Source organism: Pyrus communis, chromosome 7, assembly GCF_963583255.1.
Source record: "Pyrus communis chromosome 7, drPyrComm1.1, whole genome shotgun sequence".
NCBI lineage: Eukaryota > Viridiplantae > Streptophyta > Magnoliopsida > Rosales > Rosaceae > Pyrus > Pyrus communis.
This window is the reverse complement of record NC_084809.1, coordinates 24644185-24659636: the sequence shown is the minus strand read 5'-3', so window position 1 is coordinate 24659636 and position 15452 is coordinate 24644185. Positions and strand designations below refer to the sequence as shown.

The window sequence follows — 15452 nt, the reverse complement described above, 5'->3', positions numbered from 1 at the left end:
TGAGTAGGATTCCTTATGCTTCCGCCATAGGAAGTCTCATGTATGCTATGATATGCACAAGGCCTGATATCATATATGTTGTGAGCATTACTAATCGATATTAATCTAACCCAGGATCAGAACATTGGGCAGCTGACAAGACCATCCTTAAGTACTTAAGAAGAACTAAGGACATGTTCCTCATTTATAGAAAAGCAACAGAGTTCTAACTCCAGATATGTATTCATTCTGAATGGTGAGGTTGTCAGCTGGATAAGCAAGAAACAAGATGTAATTGCTGATTCCACAATGGAGGCAGGATATGTCGCTGCAGCTGAAGCTGTCAAAGAAACCTTCTGGATGAAGAAGTTCGTTATTGAAATTGGAGTGGTTCCAACCATTACATCACCAGTAACTTTGTACTGTGATAAAAGTGGGGCGATAGCTCAAGCCAAGGAACCCAGGGCTCATTAAAAGAACAAGCATTTTGACAGACGCTTTAATATCATTAGAAGATATGTTGCCAAAGGGAAAGTTAACATCCTCAAGGTTGCCTCAGCCGATAATGTAGCAGATCCATTGACGAAGCCAATATCTCAAATCTAACTTGACCGCCATATGGAAAAGATGGGTATTAGATACATGGGAAGGTGGCTTTGAGTGCAAGTGGGAGATTGTTGGAAGTATGCCCACAAAGCCACTCATTTGATGTAATAGCTTTTGGAATACTTATTGTGTTAAACTATTATATGTTTAATAAAGAGCAAAGCTTATTGTTTATCACTATTTACTGTATTATGTGTTTAAGTAATAAGGGAATCCAAGGAATGTATTTAATCTAAGAGAGAAGTGATTTAAGTAAGTTAGATTAACGAGACCCTTCTCTTATGTTCATTCCTAAAACATTCCTAGCCATAGGACGGCCAATTGGGCATTGACAATCTGCTAAAGTTAGTATGTGTTATGTTAACTCAAGAGTGAGTATGACTAGTCTCAAGTCATTTAGAGTTGGACACTGAAAAAAACACATAGGTGCTCAAAAGGGAATCGAGTACATTGAACAACGATCAAAAGAGAGTTTGAACATACATGTCATGTAAGAACTCGTAAGTTGCAATATGCAAAGTAGTCATTTGACCTGAGGCATCATAGATGTCTAATGGTTAGGTCCTTGATCTTTGATCATGTCAAAAGCATTCCATCAAGAGTGTCCATGGCATTGTTAGGGTCAAGCTATCTAGTCATGTAGGTATATGAATGCATAGCAAGGGATCTCTAACCTTCCATGGTGGAGGGAGAACACTCTGAGATATGATTTAGGAGTCTTTGGCCAAAGCATATGAATATGACTTAGGAAGTTTGTTCCAAATCATATTCAAATGAATCATATAGAGAAGTATGACATTGGATAGTAGACATGAAACAAACTATCACTCAAATAATGTGATTAAGAGTATTATATTAGAGAAGGATCGTATTGCATTGTAATTGTGACTGGATAGGTTCTCCAACCACTTCTACTGAGCTTGGGTAGCCATGACATACTGTTGGGTGTCACTCATGGTTTGTGGAAGCCCTGAAGATTAGCAAACACTAATCTTCATCAAAGGGAGAATTGAAATGTAGTTTCAATTCACAATCGATTGTTAAGAGTAACAATCGCCCACTGCCTCGTTAATTGGAACCTAATGGATCGTACACTGAGTAAGGATGAAAGTGAAGAAATATAAATGAGATGGATAGGAAATTAAATAGTTTAATTGGATGGGCAATTACTTAATTAATCTTACGAAAGGTTCATATTGGGCTTTTAAGTTGGTTTTGGGTTTCGGGGCCCAAAATGTGTTTTTGGTCCTCAAGGCTCATTGAGTTTAGGTTGAATGACAACTCAAACTAAATGGAAATTAGCTCAATAACTAAGTCAAAACTGGCCATAGGGTGAGTGGAAGAAAACTTGGCTTAATTGCAAGTTTGCCACTCACGTGTGAAGAGGTATAAAGGCAACTTTATAGACATTCTCTCACTAGGGTTTTCTTGAGGCAAAGAAGAGAAACTCTTTCTCTCTTTTTCTCTATAGAGGCTGGCCACTTAGGGAGACCTTCACTAGCATCAAAAGTCTCTCTAAGTCATCCATCTTCTTTTCACACTACATCTTTGGTGTGGAGAGTTAGAGGTACCAGACCTTTGGTTCTTTTGGAGTTCTTTTCCTCACATCCTCAAGGAGCAAATGAGATTCAAAAGGTAAAAAAATCACAAGGAAGATTCAAGGAGCTAGGAGGTGACTTGAAGGCCCTTTAGTTGGGTGAATCCCTTATGTAAATAAGGATGAGCTTCAAGGGTAATGAATCTCAAAAACCTTTCTTCTCTTTAATGTTGTTAAAGAGTCTTGTGTTTCACCATTCACTAGGCTTTGAAAGTCATGGGTTTTAGAATTGTTTTTGAATGCATGCCTACTTTAAAGTGTTAATAGTTTGCCTATGTGTTCAAATTTTCTCACATGTTCTTAGTTAGGAAAAAAAAATTTCCCTTAGAATTCTTCATCCCAATCTGATCTGGCCTCGACCAATCCTAACTCCTATAGGATTTTGAACCAAGCTCTTTAATCATTCAGATTTAACCCTTGACTTTCGGCATTTTTCTGATTCAGAAGCATTTAGCATATGAAGAATCCCTATTGTATTATGATTCGACCATTTCACCTTTATTCAGGCAGAAATCACATTCTGATAGAACTCGACCGAACTCTACTAGGCTCGGCCTATGGCAGAAAATATTCTCGATACTCCTTATTAGACCGAGAGCAACTCTAGGCTCGGCCCAAAGTGTTATTTTGGGCCCAAACAACATTGAATAAAATATACATTAAAAATTGAAACAAAATTAGAATACAAATATGAATAATAGCAGACATCAAAGGACTAGAATCAATCTTTTATCTAACACCAAGTTTTAATTAAATTTCAGTCTCCTTCAAGGAATAAAGTTCAAAAAACCTCTATAAAATTCCCATATAAGCAATGCAAAGGCATGTAAAATTGTATCTGGGATTTGTAAATGACACTTTCTATGTAGTCATTTGAAAATCCTTCGCTTATGTCTTTGTAGTGCTAATATGAGAATTTTCCAATTCATTCGATCAATAATTTATAATCTAATTTTTACTAGCTTGACGTCACATCCTTTTTTTAAAAGTACGATATTCAATAAGCAAATCAGACTACGAACAAACTGAGGATAGTGTGCATGAAGAGCCTCAATAAAAATCTTGTTAGAGATTTCAACCCGGTCGAAGAAAAAAAAGAGTGTCCTGCACAACAAAGAAACCTATCCTCAAATGAACAATAATGCAACAATTAAAAACAATCGTCAATTAATACATCCCTATTCACATCAGGAGGCTCCTCAAACCACAAAAATTCTTGGTCATTGATGACTCCTATGCGAGCAAGTCGATGGGCTGCTGTGTTACTTTCACGAAACGTGTGTGCGATTTGCGCCTTTGTGAATAACTTGGGCAAATGTTGAAGGTCATTTATGACAGGTCCCAATAACGAGTAATCAACATCATTCCCTTTCATGGCTGCCATCACCATCCTTAGAATTTGAAAATCCATCGTTCAAAGTTGTACTAGGAGGGTTTATTTGGGCTGGTTGAGATAGGTTGTGACCAATTAAAATGGACTTGAGTCAATCATTTATTTGTTATGTCAAAATGTGAAATGAACAAGACTGGTCATGATAGGTTATTAATCCACAACAAAGTGGTTTATCTAATTTATTCTTATACATGGGTTACAAGTCATGTGTTACCTGTCTTTGCCAATCCAATTATATCCTTAGGACCCAATCTCATCATACCCACCAAACGAGTTGTTACTAGACCCTAATAAAATCATTGTTACTATAAGCCACCGACAATAGTCTTTGATGGTATTTAACTAGATTGGTGATAAAAAATAATAAAAGATTTTTCTATATTGGTCTACTAAAAACATAGTGTTTACATAAGCCTAAACTTATCAATTTATTATTTGATCTTGAGTGGTGCCTTGAGTTTAAAATTAGGGAAATTAGCTTAATTGATTCATTTTTGACATTCAATTGCTGAAATAATTATTTTTAACATGTTGTCGTCAATATATGATTAATATGTTGTCGATATATTTTTAATATCTCAATAATATTTAATTTCGATTATTTCAACAAATACATCATTTTAGCTAATTACCCTGAAAACTATGATTTTGATTGTATTTAGGTCCATAAATAAAACCTCATAAGGTTATTAGCACTTGCCCAACTTCTTTTGATTAAAGAAGAGATTTTAAGGAAATCCCAAATGACAACATGTAAATTGATAATTTAAATTAAATAAAACTTAAAATTGTGAAGTTAGTAGCCAGACAAGGGTGCATTTTGCACCATCATAACTATAGTGTACACTTACTATACACCTAATCATTTGTCATGTGTCCTTTCACCTAATTCTAATTAACTTTAACATTAAATGTTACTTTTTTTAATTTTGAAAAAAAATTAGCCAAGGTTTAATGAAATAACGCGTGCCAGATGATTAGGTGTATAATAAGCATACACCAAAGTTTAGTGTGGTAAGCAAAAATGTTCCTACTAGACAATGCATAATGGGTATTGTTAATGGGATATTATTTTGGTACTTACTAGTGAGTATTTTATATACTTATTTTTTAATTTAGTCAATGTAATGTGTTTCTTGTTTTTAAAGCTCAAGAAAGATTAAATAACATATTTAGTATCTGTATTATAGTATCACTGGACAAAATTCAAAAATAAGTATTCACTAGTGAGTACTCAAATATTATCTCCGTGAATATGCTAAAAGTGCCAACATTCCTTGTTCTTCTTTGGAGTGTGGAAAGAAAGGAACTCTTCTTTGTGGCAAGGAAAGACATTCGAATTGACAGAACTAATTTGTCGGGCAATTAGTTGGATGAAAGAATTCCAACATTGGCATGGGAAAAATGAAAAATGCAACTGTAAAGTTTCTCAAAAATGGACAAAGCCGGAAGAAGGATGGTCCAAATGTAATTTTGATGTGGCTTAGGATGAACATAGAAGTATTAGTGGCATTGGGGTGGTGATTCAAAACGATAGGGGTAATTTTATGGCGGCCTTGGCAAAGAGGCATGCTACTATTCCTTCCCCTTTGCTGGCCGAGACTATGGTAGCTAGGGATGCTGTTTGGTTGGTCAAGGAGAAGCAATTACAAGCCTTGGTTTTCGAAGGGGATGCGTTACTTGTGTTGGCAACTCTTCAACAGGATAGTCAAGAGGATTACTCGCCATTTGGAAATATTCTAAATGATACTTGCTCAATGATTCGGCCATTGTCCCAATGAAAAATTGGTTTTAGCAAAAGGGAGACAAATAAAATGGCACACAGATTAGCACGAATGAGTCCGAGTACTGATAATCCTATTCTTTGGTTTGAAGAACTTCCTGATGTAATTGTGGATCTTCTTTTTTAGGATAGTAATTCCTAATTTGTTTGGTGCAGGACACTCTTTTTCCTTTCGACCGGGTTGAAATCCCCGACAAGATTTGTATCGAGGCCCACATACATACTATCCTCATTGATTGTATGTGTTCGTATCATTAATGAACATCATACATTTTCTCAAAAAAAAAAAAAAATGGCAACATTCCTCATCATTTCAACGAAGCCAACTCAAAATGGCTTTAAAGTTTAAACAATTATGCTACCGCAAAATGGGGAAGTGGGTTATCAGCAGGATTTTAAAAAACACCCTAGGCAGCCGCCTAGGCGCTAGGCACCTTGGAAACGAGGCGATTTTGTGCAAAACGGCTAGAAAAATTGAGGTAGCTCTAGGCAAGCTAGGCGGCTGGGTGATTTTTTTTTTTTTTTTTTTTTTAGTGAAATTTGTTTATAGTCTAAGTTCTAATTATACCTTGAAATTTTGTTAATTTTATAAAATAGGTGTGTTGTGTATCAACTTAAATTCCGGGATGCTAAAGATAAGTATTTTTACATTCCTAAATTTCCTTATTTTCCTCCTATTTTCCATTTTATGTTGTTTTAAATTGTGAACTTGTTGTACATGTGTCATCCTACAATACTCCTCACTATGGTTATATGGCACATATGCTTAATGTGTTTTTAAATTTTGGACTTGTTGAATACTCTTTTTGCATCTTATCATTCTTTTATTATCTTATCCATAGATTTCTGTTTGGACCCAAAATTACATTATCGGCCCGTGCAACCAAGGCCGTTGAGTAAGCATAGCTCTCAACCGTTGGATCGAAGAGTGAAGATCGTTTTGTTATTATTGAAGGATAATATTATGATTTTTATTATAATTATCTTTTAATGATAATTAAGATGAGATATGTATCTCCAAGCTGGAAACACGGTAGCACAATTCAAGTTGATTTTGTATGTTTGGCCTGTGAATGTGTGGGTGTGATCAGTTTGGTTGACTGACAGATTCAAGTGGTATGTTGCAAATTGATTATTATCCATTTAAAGTATGATGATAATTAATAAATAAATGAATTTGGAGTTCACTTAGACGGCTGAAGGTTATTGTGCATGCATGGATAAAATTATAAAGTGATGGTGGAATAAAGAGCACCCCCGAATATCCCTGGCAGGATGCCAAGAATCTAGTCGGACAAATTGCATCAAATTGAAACTCGTGGGCTTTGAAAGGATGGGAAAGATGGGATCAAGTTTGAACTTTTTTATCTTGCATGATTGCACCTGGTCATATTTGGTGGAAAGATGAGTGGATTGCCATGATGCTTCGGTTTGAAATGCATGGCTAAGAGATAAACTTGCATGCTAATTATTTGCATGCCTTATTTCTAGCACAAGGAGATCATCAAATACTTGGATAATGATGGACAAAATAAGGAGAAAAAGAGATAATGATGGAGATTTTAAATTGGTTGGATAATTGCATGATAACTCCATGCATTTGGTTGAGTCTGATCCACGCCAAAAATCCTGTGCAATATTCAAGGACTAAGTCAGCGCGTCCCTATAAATACAGAGGCAGTGGCAACGAGAAGAGCCTCTCAAATTCAATACACAAATTGCCCTGCACAATCCTCTCAAACATCTTAAGATTTTTTTTATTTTCTTTTTCCGCCAACACACATTCAGTTTGGATAAACAGCACTGTTGCCGTAGAATCAACTGTTCTCGGAGCACCTTCAGTTTGGATAAACAGCACTACGTCGAGGCCAACTGGTTATCTATCCAAGTCTCGATCGAGAAGGATTTTTGAATCCTTATTGGCAGAGGTCATCTCATTAGCCATGTTGGCGAAGTGAGGTGTTACAGGTTACTACATTCGGCACATTGAAAGTCGAATTTGATATTGAACTTCACAAAACTAGCAGCCTTGTCTTCAGGCTCTAGAACCCGAAGGCCAAGGCGTGTTCCTTCCTTGACCACAGTCGCAAGATCAAGAAGTTAGCAGCGTGCTCAACGCAACATCAACACATTTTACTCATCGGCCGAGCTCGGCCGACGAGTTGGCACGCCTCACATACAATTGAAGGACATAGTTAGCTTATTAATTACTCGGCCTACGCGTCACGTAGTCTTGGTAGTTTTTAGGGTCAACAATTTCATACAAGTATAATTTTTTGTAAGTGTCAATATGCACATATTTACAAGATATACAAGAAATTTACCTAAATCCGACCAGGCCGCCTAGGCGCTAGGCGCTAGCCCGCCACCCGACTAACACCTTGCATATTTTATGGAATTTACTTGGCTGTTCAGAGAACGTATAGGAGTTCTTCCACAAAATATTTCGTGACTAGTTTTGGAATTTAGTGCTATAATCGGAACTACTAATATTATAAATCACTCTTTAAAAATCGTTTCTGCAAAACAATCAAGGTCGTTTAGTCAATCATCAACTATAACAAATAGATAAGTAGTTCATAATCTCTACAAAAAAAAAAAAAAAAGATATGAAATCATTTAGTCATAGAACTATATATGAACAGATGAACGAATTTGGTAAAAACATTACGAACCGTCTATCTAAATGGATACGTGGAAGTTCAAACTCGGCTTGAAAAATAATCATAAACATCTTTTATTAAGGTTTTTTTCTTTCTTTCTGAAGCAGGAATATTTGCGTTGAGAGTCCATTGGTCCATACAGATTTTGAAAATGACCTTCAGTTTGGAGACCCCTAAACCTGATATCTCAAAACCAAAGAAGCCCCAGATCTTAAATTTTCATGGCGTATTTCGTGTGCCGTGGAAAATAATGTTGCAGTTGTTATATCAAATAGTTAACCAGTTACTAACAAAAAAACAAATACACAACACAATTCCCAGCCCTCCCACCACCTCCGAACAACCACCAAAGAGATGAGAGAGAATGTAACACATATCACAGAAAATCAGAGAAATTTGTTCTCAGACTAAGCTACTAAACAATTCAACCAATGTCTGACAAAATAACTTGGATCCTAGTAATATATGTATGTGGGCCTTAAATCATAACCAGCCAGTACTCAAACTGAAATCGGTACCACCTTAAATCTTAATCGATGATGATGCTTGAAGTTCATCCCTCCCTTGCACAATATGTAATGACACTGCAGCCACGATGGTAAGGATTGACCTGTCCAGATGTACCACAATTATAATAAGAACTACCTCGTCGATCGCATGGAACTTTATCCCTCTCTAGGGCTCCATAGCTTATGCATCTTGTGGTTTCAGCTTCTTCTGTGTCCTCCTCACCCTCCTCCTCCTCGTCCTCCTCCTCTTCCTTAATGTTCTGGCAGTCCTCACCCGACAATCCATCACACCTATCCGGTGGTGAAGCTACTTCTACTTCACCGGCGTTACGACTCATGCTCGAGTATTGTGTTGACTCCACCACCATTGCCAAGGTCATGACAAGGAGAATAATTACTGAAATTATAATGATATTATTCGTCATGACCACATATGAGAGATATGAATCGGGAGAAACTAACAAAATAGTTGGTAGGGGGATGGCAATGGATGACGAAGCCTTGGTGAGTACAGTTAGTGTAGCGATTTATGCCTTAACTAGATAGAGTTGTAATTAATCTGTTCAACTGATCTAGTTATAAGCTTGTTTTATGCTTTGGTGTGACACCTGCAGTGTGATGCGCCCGATTCTTACTCCATTAAAAATGTTAATTGTATATACTTGAAGTCTTTAAGATTGGTTCAAACCATTCTGCAACACACACACACACACACACACACACACACACACACTCCAAATTTATAGGCTCGTGAAACTAATTAACAACCGATAATTGCCATCTCTCATATTGCGCATCATCATTGTTGTGCTTATCGTCCATAGGTTGTTTTACTACTTCACATATCGATGAATACACGTATGCACCTTGTATTTGTTTTTTTAATAATTTATCCGAGGAATACACCTTAAATATTTATCCATAATACACCTATACTCCACACTCTCAACATACACTCATTTTCTGCGTACACCACACTCTAAGATCTTAAAATATTTTCTTGGGCCCACCCCTTTTCCAGCAAGAACCAGCCATAATTATTATTCTTCTTCTTCTTCCACACATTGTTGAATAGTTAACATTGTATTATGCAGCCATAGGCATGCTGACGTCATTAAAATCACTAAAACAATGAAAAGTGCAAAGTCTTACCCCATGTGGAGCTTCTAAAACATAGATTTTATGTTCCATTCGCAAAAATAATTTTCAATGTGTTTTTAGTTTTATTAGTTAGGGTTTGTTCTACAATGAAGAATGACAGAGTTGAAGAAGATAAAGGGCAATGTTAGGGAGACCAAATTTATAAATCAAATTTTGTAAACCAAATGATGTGGACTTTGATGATTGAATTATTACTTAAGTGTTGATTAACGTGCTTATTTCCTATTGGTAACACATCATTTGGTTTGCATATTAGGGAATGTAAGTCAGTTAATATTAAATTTTAATGTGAAGTGTATTCAACATTATGTGAGGTGCTAATAAAACAAAAATTCGTGAAACACTTTGATAGTGTACACTGCACTCTACACGAATTGTTGGCGCTACTTCGGCCACTCGTTGGCAACTGGCGTTTTTTGGTTATTCGAAAGAATCAAACACTGGATGGTGAACCTATTCTAGCTAATCCTACTCAGACGTCTTATAACTAATCCTAACTCATTATCCCATCTCTCGCAGCCCTAGAGCACACACTAAGGGCTTTGTCCATTAAGTTTTTGTTTGTATGCTATTTTTAGCAACATTTTTGTGTAATTTTAACAATATTTTAAGTAGAGTGATATCGTTAATCGGTTAGATAGATAGTTCTTAAGAGTGAGAAATCAATAGGAGTCGAACATTCTCCATAGTGCATAAGCATGATCATTTCAGTCACTGCAGTAAAGCACCATTTGCAGTATTTAAAATATAGAGTAGGCATATTTTGACGCATGCATATGTTTTCATCAATGATCTTGTATGAAAACTTGTATGGACACTAATGTATTGTCACTTAATACTATGTATGATTTGGTGATATTTCGCTTTACTTGTAAGTGATACGTCTTATGCAGGGTCGACTTTAAGAATTTGGGGGCCTTAAGTGAGCCTTCGAAGTGGAGTCCTAGAGTTCTCTAGTCCCCGACCATTTGTACATTGATATGCATAAAAAGGATTTTGCTAAATACATGAGAAATTTATTTTTACATCAAATATCATTAAAAATTAATATCAAAATGAGAAAGATATATAAACATTACCTAAATACTACACATCTCGCGTTTTTTGACGCAAATGTACTAATTATGTTTATATAATACAACTTTTCAACCAATTCATTTTCGATTGATAAAATAGCAAACTCATTCAATCTTTCTTGTGACATAATTTATCGAAGATAAAATTTGATCTTTAATTTTGAAAAACTTCTTTCTCAAGGGCAACTGTAACTGGTATAGTTAAAAAAAATTCTATAAACAACCTTTGCATTCCGCAAACAACCATCCATTTATCTTATATAGTTCAATTTCCATTGCCCAATTGATTCCTTAATTCAATGAAGTTTCTCTCAAGATTCTTAGCTTTATAAATAATTTTTTCCCCTCAATCAGGTTTGCTATTTTTATTCCATTAATTTTATAAAACAAATAAATCTTACAAATGTTGAGTTAAGAGCCCAACCCAATGGCCTGTTATATTCAACACAAAGACTCAAAGTCTACTTTTTTCATTTGAATAGACATAAAGTTTGTAATATATATATATATATGGGCTCCTCTGAGTAAGGGCCCTAGGTGGTCGCCTACTCTAGCTATAAAGGCGACCCTGATCTTATCTACAACTCTAGTGAATGGCGAGTTTACTACCAATTTATTTATCTACCCTTTAGTGTAAATATATCATAATAAAAAAAATGGTAATTCCTTATTTCTTTAAGGAGATAGAATTTTCTACTAGCATAGCATTACAGTTTCGATCAATTCTTTTTTACTTATGATGAATGTCTCATTTCAACTTTTAAATAACGAATTAAATACCTAATTATGATTTGCTCAAACATTAACCCAAATTAACAACCCCGGGTTTCGTTGTTTCGAACAAACCATAAAAAATTCGAATTTTTTTTTATAGAAATTGCTATCAATAATTGGCTGTAGCCGACTTATGGTATTAAATCATAAATTTTAATGCATTTCCCAGTAGCTTTGACCTCGTAATATAGCGACAATTAATCACAAATTTAAAAGTAATTAAGCGCCATAATCTTTGGTTTATCAAACGTTAAAACTTGAAATTGAGCCGATTTGAAAAAAAAAAAAAAAAGAAAAAAGAAAAAAGAAAAAAGAAAACAGAAAACGAAGCAATCAAGAATCAAGAAAACAAGCCTTTCAAGGACAATGAATTCTAAAACTTTTGATGACCGTTGGATCTCTTGCATGTCGCCATGTGTAGACCCTGAGAGGAGAGGTTACAAAAAGCTGGTTGAAACGGCTGGCGGCAGAATTTATAACACGTATCATGTAATCCCTTCACCATTTTTGCATGCTCGGCAACGGTCACATCCTCCTCAGTCTCTCTATATATGCTATCACATATTAGCAATACCCAACAGTATTCAGTTCTCACCAATCCCATCTCTATCTCTCTCTAGTTATAGTATAGGCTGTATTTTTCTGGAGGGCTTTTTTGAGTTCAGTTAAATAGTCTGTTCATCTGTTCAGCTACAGAAAATGGGGTCTGAGAGACTATTTTTGAGCATTTTTCTCGTTATTTTGGTGGCGGCATTGGCAAGTAACTCTTCTCAAGCTTACAAGTTCCCTGTGGGTGGCAAAGATGGTTGGGTTTTAAACCCCTCCGAGAGCTTCAATCACTGGGCGGAAAGGCATAGGTTTCAGGTCAATGATACACTTTGTGAGTCCCTTTCTCCCTTATAATTTTATCATGGATTTACGTAAGAATACGCACATATATATAAAATAATAATACACACACACACACACACACACACACCATATATATAATTGAGCTTGTTTTCTTTTGTCGTTGTGGTGAATGCATATTTGCAGTTTTCAAGTACAAAAAAGGGTCAAATTCTGTGTTGGTGGTAGCAAAAGAGGATTACAACTCATGCAACACAAAAAACCCAAAACAGTGTTTAACAGATGGGGACTCAGTCTTCAAGTTCAACCGATCGGGGCCATTTTTCTTCATCAGCGGCAATGCTGAAAATTGCCAAAAGGGTCTGAAGCTCATAGTAGTGGTTTTGGCCGTCAGAAACAAAACCCAACACCATACCGATTCTCCTTCTCCATCACCAGTAATTACTGATCCGCCTGCTGTCCTGCCGTCTCCGGCGGATTTGGAACCAAATGCACCAGTACAGCCTCCTCAGCAGAATTCTGCACCAGGATCAGACGTTGCGTTAATGGTTTTCATATGTATAATTAGTATTGTTGTGAGTACTCTCATTCTGGGTAACTTTGTGGCTTGAGAAACAAATTAGAGGGCTTAATTGTGTTTGTGGACAAGTTAATGTTTTTTTACAGGTTTGATTTTGAAATGTATTTGCAAGTCTCTCGAATTTAATATTCCAGTGGATAAAATTTCTGTCAGTAATCTCTCTCTCTCTCTCTCTCTTTCTCTCTCTCTCTCTCTTAATTTCTGGTTAATGACTATAAACTACTATCGGATCATTACTTGAGTATGGATTCCTTTGAGAGCAACATCACAAATTTATCGAAACATTTTAAGGTAGAAAATTGTTTTTCTTTAGTGAAATAACGTAACTTTTAAAATGTAACTAAAATGAGGAGTGTTAAACCCACCCCCTTTTCTTGTTTCCCCACCCCACTTAAATGTGAAAATCCATTGACAACTATGTCTTTTTAGAGGAGAAATTTTTCAGTGTGACCGGTAATGGTGGGATATGTGTGCTAAAAAGTTAATAACTTAAAAAATAAAATTTCTCACCACTTTTATTAAAATAAGTGGTGTACCACTTGTATTTCCATCACAATTAAAAATTTCTCCTTTTAGAGAATGACCATAAGGACCTAAACAATAACCAATTGTATTTTGTCACGTAAGCATTAGTTTTTTTCCATTAAAAACCAAAATAGCAGAAAAAGAAAAAAACGAAAAAAAATAAGAAAACCCCCCACCTCTTTCTCACTATTATAACCACAACATGTGCACAACCACACGCCTCCCTCATAGTGGCGTCAATGACAGCTACCTTCTCTTCAACTCCCCCCTTTTCCCTTTCTCTCATGACAGTGTACAATCTCGATCCAATTTTGGCAGTGAAAGAGATTGTGTACAACAAAGGAAGATGGGTAAACCCATGGAGGTGGACAGTTTTGAGGCTATGGTGGTGCTGCGAAGGTTGGGTGGGGTGAGGCCTGGGTGTTGGTGCTACTACCGTATTGGGGATCGTGGTGCAAATGGGGTTTGGAGGTATGTTGCTTTGATGGTTTTGGAATTGGGATGGTTAACAGATTTTTGTCATTTTTTTGTTAAAGATATATATATATATATATATATATATAGCCTAATAAATAAAATTTAAAAGAATTTAGAGATATATAAAAGGTTATATTATGAATAAGGTGGGTGGGAAAAGAGAGTTTTTCATTTTTAACTTTTTATGGTGGGTGAAATTATAAGGTGGGTGAGAAAATATGACAATGGGATGGGACTAGTAATGCTCAACTAAAATGCATCCACCTTTTTTTTCAAAGCAAATACCGTAAGTTAAACTAATTTCTTACGAGAGGTGAATTTTATACATTATTTTTAGCTTTTTAAATACCCCTCTTTATTTTTGCTGATTTGCATAAACGAACACAACAAAAAAATTAAACAAAAGTGTTTTAAAAGCTAAAATGGGTGTGTATTTATCATCTTCCTTTTTTACTTTCCAATAGGGTTTAGGGTGTTATGTTAAAAAGTTAAACTAAAGGGTTATGTTAAAAGAATTAGTTTCCCTTCTTAGAATTATGAAGGCACCAACCTTATTTCTCCACCCATTCTTTAATTAATTTTAAAAATCTTAAACCTTTTGCTATAAGGCCATCACCTTTTTATTCTTTTGTTTTTGTGTTAAATTCTTTTTTTTTTAATTATGAAAATTAGAACGATGTTAACTTTAATTTTTTATTTTAAAAAAAATTAAAAATAGAAGGAACAAAAACAAGAGCCCATCAAGTTGAAACCATCGCACACAACACCCACCAAGTTGAAACCATTATTTTCCTCATCTATTATGTCAATTCCTCTCCAACCAATTCCCACTCTTCATCAAACATTACAATTCCTCTACAATGTCTATTAAGGTTGCTGCTCATTCTCGTAGTGTTGATAAAATTAGAGACAAAGTTTGCTGCCAATGAGAAGGGGGTTGTTCACCGTTGAGTGGGTGTGGGGGTGGGGTGGGTGGATGTGTGGTGGTGGCTATTTTCTTTGTAACATATAGTTTAGGAATATAAGTGGGTGGGAAAAGAGTGTTTTTTTTTTTTTTTTTTTTTTACTTTTTCAAAGGGGTGAGAAAATAAGGTGGAGTGAAGAAATAGAGTTGTAGGATGAGTCTAGTACCTCTCATTACAAATAACTAGCAATTGTAAACATGTGCATATTAGAATTTTGAAAATAAAATATACCGAGAGAGAGAGAGAGAGAGTATAAAATGGTCATTAAAGATTTTTTGGTGATGACCATTCAAATAATTTTTTGTTGCTAATGAGGTTGTTCATATCTTTAGCGACTAATGGATAACTATTTTGTCACTAAAAGTTTATTTTATTTGGGAGAAAAATGTGGAAGAGAAAATAGAAGCAACTGATATAGTTATCTAGCTATGAGGCTATGAAAAGAACAGTAAAATTATTTTGTGTTTAATTTATTATATTGCCCATAACTTTTATTTTGGTTATTTTTCTTTAGT

At 35.4% G+C, this 15452-nt stretch overlaps 1 protein-coding gene across 1 annotated transcript; it reads left to right on the top strand.

The window, feature by feature from the left end:
- Positions 1–12240: 12240 nt before the first annotated feature.
- On the top strand, positions 12241–13054 carry LOC137740716 (early nodulin-like protein 3). Its single transcript, XM_068480539.1, has 2 exons — positions 12241–12421; positions 12577–13054. The coding sequence occupies exons 1-2, from the start codon at positions 12241–12243 to the stop codon at positions 12999–13001; spliced, it is 606 nt and encodes a 201-aa protein (XP_068336640.1). The 3' UTR covers positions 13002–13054.
- Positions 13055–15452: the final 2398 nt, after the last annotated feature.